Source organism: Notothenia coriiceps, unplaced genomic scaffold, assembly GCF_000735185.1.
Source record: "Notothenia coriiceps isolate Sejong01 unplaced genomic scaffold, NC01 NC01_scaffold00017903, whole genome shotgun sequence".
Taxonomy (NCBI): domain Eukaryota; kingdom Metazoa; phylum Chordata; class Actinopteri; order Perciformes; family Nototheniidae; genus Notothenia; species Notothenia coriiceps.
The window spans coordinates 11684-20814 of NW_011350604.1; the positions used below are offsets into that span (position 1 = coordinate 11684).

Consider the following 9131-nt stretch of genomic DNA (forward strand, 5'->3'; position numbering starts at 1 on the left):
ATCCTTGAATTGAACATACTAGTAGCATTTTTATTTTTTTAGATGTATGAGTGGGACCTTATAAACATTAGACTGTCAAGTAATGTGAAAATGATTGTTAAAACAGTAAGTCAATTGATTCATCAGTTGATTTGTAAAAAATATCCAAGTTTATTAGGTCATTAAGTCGTGGTTAAGTCATGTATCAGGTAAAAAAGTTAAATAATATAAAAATAACAGGGACAAATGGTAATACATTAAATGCAAGTATATTAACGGTTTATATTGTTGTAATTGTGTATATTTTTATATCATTTATTTGGTATCTTAATACTTGTTACCAGTCACAGGGGTTTACAGAACTGACAATGTTTGTTACACATGTTCCTTTTCATACTCTCCTCTGTGCAGCCATGGTTGAATGGTGACATTTCCGACTGCCCATGAACGCAGCAGTGTGTGATGAGGAGGTGCTGCAGCTTCAGGCGGACTTTATTCCGTCCCGGGGCTCAGTGAAGGCTGCACGCGCTGCACCTGACAACACGGGAGAAGTGTTCACCCTGATGGACGGTTCGGATATTCTTCTGTTTTATATCCTCTCAGCAGAGATAACACTTTAAAACTTTGAAAAGACAAACTACCATGTGCCTGAACGCTGTTTTCAGGTGGGAATAAACGTCAAGTGGATTTTGCACGCCGGGCTCCGGACCCAGAGACAGGAGAGATTTATCTGCACTTTGAATAACTATTTGTTTATTATCACATTTTTCTGGACTGCTTTTAATATTTTTTTTCAACGCGAGTCTCATAATGCGACTTGTTCTGTCATTTGCAACCTGTTGGGAGCTGACAGGTCTGGTGAAAATGTTACAAGGTCGTTAAATTTATTGGAACGTGACCACCGGAGATGAACTTTCTCCGTGCAGATTGCAGGAGCTCTGGTGAATGATTGACAGCCGCTCGGGCTTTATGGACAAACTGGATGTACCAACTTGTTTAGTTTTAATCATTAAGAGACTGAGAGGAACATAATGAAGCTCTGGTCTTTGAGATTCATGAGATGAACTAAAGCTTCTTGCCCCCTCCATTTATCCTTTTCTTGTTTTAATGACTCTAAGTAATTTATAACACACTTTCTATATGGCATTTACGCTGAGGGACCCGCGGCCCCTCGTGCTGCTGGTGCTGCTGCTGTTCCGGTGTCCTGGTCTCACTTTAGGAGCCTCCAAGGAGCTGGTGTGTGAGCCTATAACTGTGCCCATGTGCAGGGGCATCGGCTACAACCTGACCTACATGCCCAACCAGTTCAACCACGACACCCAGGAGGAGGTGGGGCTGGAGGTGCACCAGTTTTGGCCCCTGGTGCGGATCCGCTGCTCCCCGGACCTGCTCTTCTTCCTGTGCAGCATGTACACCCCGATCTGCCTGCCGGACTACCGCAAGCCCCTGCCCCCCTGCCGCTCGGTGTGTGAACGGGCCAAACGAGGCTGCTCCCCCCTGATGAGCCAGTATGGCTTCGAGTGGCCCGAGAGGATGAGCTGTGAGCAGCTGCCCCAGCTGGGCGACGAGGTCCTGTGCATGGACCAGAACAGCAGCGAGACCACCACCCTGGCTCCACCTTTCCCCAAACCAACCCCTAAAGGCCGGACCAGACCGCCCAGCCCCCCTCAGTGTGACAGGGAGTGCCGCTGTCGAGACCCCCTGGTCCCCATCAAGAGGGAGTCCCACTCTCTGTACGGCCAGGTCCACACCGGCCCCCTGCCCAACTGTGCCCAGCCCTGCCACCAACCATACTTCTCAGCCGACGAACGTGCCTTCACCACCTTCTGGGTGGGACTCTGGTCGGTGCTGTGCTTCATCTCCACCTTCACCACTGTCGCCACCTTCCTTATTGACATGGAGCGCTTCAAGTACCCAGAGAGGCCCATCATCTTCCTCGCTACCTGCTACCTCTTCGTGTCTCTGGGTTACATCATCCGCCTGGTGGCAGGTCATGAGCGGGTGGCGTGTGGCACCAGCAGCAGCGTCGGGGGGGACCAGCTGCACATCCTCTACGACACCACCGGCCCCGCTCTCTGCACCCTCGTCTTCTTGTTGGTGTACTTCTTCGGCATGGCCAGCTCCATCTGGTGGGTGGTGCTGTGCTTTTCCTGGTTTCTGGCTGCAGGGATGAAGTGGGGCAGCGAGGCCATCGCAGGATACTCTCAGTACTTCCACCTGGCCGCATGGCTCATCCCAAGTGTCAAGACTATCGTGGTGCTGGCTCTCAGCTCTGTGGACGGGGACCCTGTGGCTGGAATCTGCTACGTGGGGAACCAGAGTCTGGAGAACCTCAGGGGATTCGTACTCGCACCTCTGGTGGTTTATCTCTTCACCGGCTCACTTTTCTTACTTGCCGGCTTTGTTTCTCTCTTTCGCATCAGAAGCATCATCAAGCAAGGTGGAACAAAGACAGACAAACTGGAGCGGCTGATGATCCGCATCGGGCTCTTCACTGTGCTGTACACGGTCCCTGCCACCATCGTGGTGGCCTGCCTGGTCTACGAGCAGCACTACAGGCCCGGCTGGGAGCGAGCGCTGGCCTGCTCCTGCCCGTCTGAACGCCAGCGCTCGGGCATGGGCCCAGACTATGCCGTCTTCATGCTCAAATACTTAATGTGCTTGGTGGTGGGCATCACCTCAGGAGTCTGGATTTGGTCAGGAAAAACCCTAGAGTCCTGGAGGAGGTTTGTGGCTCGATGCTGCCCCTGCTGGCCGCAGAAAGCCACTGCTCCACCCTCCATGTACAGTGAGGCCAGCACTGCTTTAACTGGACACACTGGAACTGGACTTACCTCAGGGATCTACCATAAAGCTGCTCCGTTGCATATATGAAGTGAATGAAGAAAAGGAGGACTGATCTAGGTGCAGTCACCTCTCTGGACAGAAATGAACTAAACTATCCAAACACCCAGAAAGTTAATGCGGACAAACATTTCCTTGCGAATCATTGGGCTCTGAATAGTGAAAATATGAAAAACATTGGACCAAAAGATGCAGAGCGTCAAAAGAGAAAATTCAACATCCTTGGTAATAGAAATTTAAACAAACATTAAACAAAGCTTATTTAAAAGAGTCTGACTTTTGTGAAAAGTGACTCCAACAATTGAAATTTCGAAGCGGTCGACCACAGTTGACATTTACTTGGAAAATGATCTTAAAGGCCCACAGAGTTACATGGATCCATGATGGAGTCACGCATGCTTCTTCCTGTCTGTTTACCCTGAGCATTGAGAGAAAAAAACATATTTATTGATGTATATATTGTAAAAATATGCTGTAAAAAATATTAGGTGTATAGTGTGTTAATGTTTAGTTTGTAACCAACCAATGCCACTGACACAAGCTAAGTCTGCGACACCAGAGAGACAAATCTTGTCTGATTTAAATCGTATTAAGTTGTACATAAATGTGACATTTCATTTCAATGTTTGAGTGTGATATCTGGTGTGTTTTGAATGAATACAAACTGAAACAGTGCTGAAAAACTGTCTTTGTGTTTCCTCAGACTGGGAAGTCATCTGAGAATCACTCAAACAAAAAGGAATTGAGTCTCTTTAAAGGATACTGTTGTGACCTCTTAAGCCTGTTGTTTGTATACATCCCACTCAAAGTCACTAAAGACTGAACTGGTTTTGTTTATGTTGTTTGAAGCAACAGGCTGTGATCTGGTTAGAGCTGCAGGAAGACACGTCTTTACCCCCATCTGCTGGTGAACAGGGCTCAAGTTATGATCTCCATCAGGGATCCAAATATATCAACTTTAATGTATTAATTGATTTTTTTACCAAAACTATGTAAACAAAAAAGTATAAATTACGAATAAATAGTGATAACAGGGAAATCTACTACTGGAAACATAATGTATTGAAAATTCTTTATGGCTTATTTTAGGACAGTTCTGCCGGGGCCTCCCTGATACACAGTAAAAGACCCCTGAAAGATCCCTGGACCTCACTTTGAGAACCATTGCGTTCACATGATTTCATTGCCACGAAGAGACATATGTTGTGGTACGTAGACTTTTAAAATAATTACATTAAGAAACGAGACGACCGACTGAACATTACCCAGCATCCATTTTATTGAGCGACTATTCATTAGTAATGCAATTCATGCTTTTGACAGTTGACACTGTAAACTGAGGCTCGCTCTGTTGGTTGCAGAAAATAAACAATTTAAAGTTGCCTTGGTGATAGGCATTATAAAAATCTGCAGATTAATTGATGATGAAAATCATAATTACTAGTAGCACCATTTTTGTTTAATCTTTAAAATCAAACTATGTGGCTTTTATATATTTTATTTTTGTGACAATCTAACTTAAAGGAGACATATTTTTACCTCGTTTGCAGGATTATTGGGTTTCTATTAGACATGATTACATTTTTTATTTTACCCAACAAAAACACGGTCTGCATTCACCCCCCAAAAAGGTTTCTTTGCTCTGATTGGCTAACAATAGATGCTGCAAAGGTAGTTCTCCAGCCATGGGTGCAGGTATATTCTAATGAGCCTGAACGTGACATAGGTTGTGGAATCCTAAATACATCCTACCTAATCTGGTCTAATGTGGATCATCAGTTTTAGGAGTCTTGACAATATAAACTGATCGACTTCTGTTTCTTCTCAGAGATCATATTTGGTGTTTATTTTCCAAACACTACGTACCTGTTAGCACAATCCAAAACTGAGAAAAACAATTTATAAATAATGTTTTCTCACAGAATTCAGAGCAATAGTTCACAACATTAGGAGGACACAGAATGTGAACTAAATAAGTGGGATTTGGTGAAAACAGAGAATATTTATTGTTTTCTGCCGTGACTGTGATGTTTCTTTCAATGCTGTTGGCCAATTGTGTTAAGACTACTGTGCGTCCACGCGCTAGACGATATCTAATTTATTAGTCTGATTTGTGCGAGTGAATGCGTATGAGTGATAATGAATGGCTAAAGGTTTGCAAAAACTGACCGTTTCTTTTGTTGATGTGTAAATCTGCTTTCATATTGAGTTCCTCAAAGGATATAACAGATATTGTAGATTTTGTTCATATTGTGGAATTAAAACAAGTTGATCTCAAGTTTGGTGACGTACGTCTGTGTGTTTCTGTACATCTGACATAACATGTTGATTTATCCTGAGGTAATTACACTTATGGGTATGCAATGGTCTTTTCTCTGGATGACTGGTTAATTCAGCTTTGTTACACACTTTGTTACGACACCACCTTTTGATCACCTCAAGCTCAGACACACAAACACAATTCAAACAAACTCAATTCATTTCTTTGTTATATGATTAGTGTTTATTTAAAATACTCCATCTGCAAATGTTTTTTTCAATTAAAAACAAGACACGTTTCACAGCTAGATAGCCTACATAGTAAGCAAAAAGGAGGAGAGTATCCATGAGTGTTCCCCCTCTCAACATCTATGTAGTTTGTTTGAAAGCTCTGATCCGGGCCTGGGAAAAAACAATGTTGGTAATCTGTCTACGGGCTCTTTGAGGAGGGGTCAGGATGGCACGGTTTGACGGGGCACAATACTAAAGGTGGACAGACTGGACCCAATCTAGATTTAGTCATTATTTCAACCTAACTGCTGAATCGAGCCAAACGGTAGCAATACTGATCTGGAAAGTGTAACTGACCCCAGATTGGCACTCCAAAATCCAAAACACACTACAAACAGACAACAGCTGACTGAAGGTCAGCGTACTTCAGCCCAATCCGGTGGAATATTTATAGTTTAATACTTTGACATGCTTTGTGCTCCATCCAAATGTATATGTGTAGATAATATACTGAAATAGTATCAACTGTTATTAACAGTAAACAAGTCTTTTGTTACACTCTCAAAAATAACTTTTGGTATTACCTGTCATTTACAAGGAACAGTTTTTGCATTTGACCTGATAAAATATCAAAAGACAACAAGCAACAAAGGTTTGCGAGTGACCTCATGATTCCTTAATCACTTGAATTCACTTACGACATTGTGTGTTTGACAAAAAAAGACCAGCTGATAACCTGCATCTCTGACAAAAACTATGAACACATCTGGATGATACACTGGGTCAAATGTTCCTTCATTACTATGAACACATCTGGATGATACACTGGGTCAAATGTTCCTTCATTACTATGAACACACCTGGATGATACACTGGGTCAAATGTTCCTTCATTACTATGAACACACACTTTAGTTGTTGTGTATCGTACACTGTTTATCTTGAGTCAATACACCATCCTAATGCTGCAATTTTTTGTATTAATCCACCAATCAAATTAGTCCAACAAATGCACTGTTTCCTCCTGTTTGTGTATTGTTTGAGAGACCTTGTTGGACTCAAATCATGTTTGTGACAATATCAAATTGTGAGAATTGTTGTTTTTTGCCTTCTCATGGAGTTCCAGTGACTAACAGACTAATGCCAGGATGAATGGAATAAATCAAATATTATTTGGGGGGGAAAAAAAGTTACACTTTTATGACAAAACAAAGACTAGTCCTCAGAGATAACTGCAGTAGAGCAGTCCTACATAACACTTTCTCTGAGAAATAAGGGACAAGTATGAAATAAATAAGGGACTGTGAAAAAAATAGTTTTAAGGTAACACCAATTTCAAGGTTAATGTTGCAGTCATGCAGCTCTCAAGAAGTAAAGCAGATAATTGTTTGGGCAGATCGTACAGAAACATGTCTGCCTCTTGCCTGATGGGGATGAGGATAAGTGGAGCCTGGGAGGTTTGTCCGGGCTGGCTGGGGGGTCTCTGGGTTTGAGATGAGGGCAGCAGTCGGCCTACGACAGCACAGCGTTGGTGTGTCGCACACCGATCAGGTTGTCTGCGCTGCAGGATCGCCTCATCGATGCTTTACACAGGTCCTTATACTTGTCTTCACAAAGTCTTGAAATGGCCTGAACGCACAAACAAAACAACGGTTGATGAAAAGGTTACATTTCAGATTTGTATGTTTGATGTAGCAGGTGTTGAATTTGAAGAAAAAAATAATATTGTATTTGTTTCTCTTTAGTTTAGGAGAAATTCACCGTGTTTCAAAAGGAATAGATACATTGGTTTTTATTTAATGAAGCCCAGATTTATTTTCCTTTGTTTTTTAAAAAATTATTAATCCCCCCCCAAAAAACGAGGCTTGGAATTTGGTCTGAACTGAACCATGGATTTGGGAAATTGCTACATCACTACCTAAACTTAACCTTGTATAAATCACTCAAGTGCATTTGGGAATTCGATATCACCATCTTTACAAAGACATGTTATAATCAGATATCAGAGGCAGTACCAGAGGAGTGTGATGGGTTTGCTGCAGAGCAGAGAAGTTAATATTTCAGGAGCATCATAACGAGACCAACAGGTGGAGGTCTGATGGGGGCCGCTCACCTCTAGTTTCTTGGCGCGTTGGTTGTCGAGAGGCTCCAGAGGGAAGCTGAGGTTGTTGTCATCAGCCAGCTGCCGCAGATCAAAGTAGTACTTGGCATAGACACTGGCTGGCACGTTGATATTAAACTGGAGAAGTTCCAGGAATTGGCGCTCCATCTCATTCCTGAGGGGGAAGAGACCTGAGGGTTAGTACAGACAGAACCTCTGAGCAGAGACAGTGAACCACCGAGTGCAACAGTGAGACAGAAGAGCAGGGGATAAAAGCCCCGGATCCCCATAAAAAAAAACAAGAGACCTATGCTAGATGGATTGTAAAAGTTACCTCGAGAATTTAAATCTCAGGAAACAGTTTTTAACTTCCTAGCTTAGTCAAATCCCATCAGATCATCTCCTACACACTGTTAGTCACAATGCCAAGCACAACTGCTGACTTTATTGAATTAAATAAAAATAAAAAACCAATACAAAATAAGTATTCTTACTCATACATTTCTTTCAGAAAAGAGACGGTAAAAAGGGGACATTTTCATTGACAAAAGTAGCACTTTTAAATCGAAATCCCATTCGATCTTAATACAAAATAACAAGTGCATCTCGTCAGAGAAGGACTACACTGATGCTGTTCAGACCTCACTGTGATGTTAAAGGTCACCTATTATTCAAAACCCACTTTTTCATGTCTTTTATAAATAAATGTTTGTCCCTTCTGTGTTAAGAGAATAGATTCGGGAAGTTTCAGGAAAAAAAGATTCTCTCGTCCTGATCCGTTTATATAAAAACCTGTCTGAAAATGAGCTGATCAGATTAGGCCACTTAATGTCACAATGTTTTTACGGGTTGCACAACCATTAGCCAATAACCAACCAAGGTAACCCCCCCCCCCCCTTATCACCTGAATCTCATCCTAGAGCACCATTGTGTTTTTGTGAAAAGAAAGAAGGGCCCACAGTGAAGGTTTCCAGCAGGAACTCGTACACCAGCAAACTTTGAATTTACTTTAAACTCAACATGGAAGTGCTTATGGAGATGGAATCAAAGCTCACACACTCGCAGGCAATCAGACCTGTATCTGCGAGCAGCCACTTGGGAGTATCACAGCTCATCTTTTTCCAGACTACAACTCCATCATCTTTCCTCCTCCTCATCTTCATCACAGCCATGAGAAAAGCTAAGGGAGGTGGTCGCCAAGGAGACAGCATCTAGGATGCTTTGTTGGTCAGCAAAGGTGGTGAGTGTGAGCGTGAGTGTGTGTGTGATGTCTGGTCTCCCAGGGCAACTAATGGAGTGGGCGAGAGCCGGGGCCATTATGTAGAAGCAGTGAGAGCACTTGAGACCCTCCCCTGCATTTCTCTCCGTCTCTCTACCCTTCTTCCTCATCCCTCCATCAAGACCCGAGCGGCTCACAAAGACACTTCAATGGCAGCAATGAAAACAGAGCAGAGCGAGTGTGGGTCAGACATATGAGAGGAAGAGAGGGAGTCAGAAAGGGATGGGGGCTCGCAGACATGCAGGCAGAGCACGCACCTTTCCAAAAAACAAGGACACACACACACACACACACACACACACAATGCTCCAAGTGCTCCCTGGCCTCTTCAGCGGCGTATAGCCTGAGCGACAGCAGAGGAGCCAGAACATCTCTGCTGCTCTCTGCTCTAAGTGCATCTTTGTTGTTATATATATTTTATTAGGCGGGCAAGCATGTA

At 43.2% G+C, this 9131-nt stretch overlaps 2 protein-coding genes across 3 annotated transcripts in view; one reads left to right on the forward strand and one right to left on the reverse strand.

The window, feature by feature from the left end:
* Positions 1–501: 501 nt before the first annotated feature.
* fzd5 (frizzled class receptor 5) lies at positions 502–5115 on the forward strand. Its single transcript, XM_010777271.1, has one exon. The coding sequence runs from the start codon at positions 1120–1122 to the stop codon at positions 2851–2853; it is 1734 nt and encodes a 577-aa protein (XP_010775573.1). The 5' UTR covers positions 502–1119; the 3' UTR covers positions 2854–5115.
* A 184-nt stretch (positions 5116–5299) lies between these two features.
* ccnyl1 (cyclin Y-like 1) overlaps positions 5300–9131 on the reverse strand; it is a 9690-nt gene continuing 5858 nt past the window's right edge. The window contains exons 9-11 of one of the 2 annotated variants that reach the window (XR_798951.1): positions 7426–7588; positions 6221–6941; positions 5749–6173 (exon numbers count right to left, since the gene is read on the reverse strand). Coding sequence is in view for 1 of the 2 variants with exons in the window: in XM_010777272.1 (XP_010775574.1) it covers positions 6825–6941; positions 7426–7588 (280 nt within the window). In the remaining variant the exon portion in view is untranslated. Of the gene's footprint in view, positions 6942–7425; positions 7589–9131 lie in introns of both variants that reach the window. The other variant, XM_010777272.1, reaches the window with a different exon arrangement.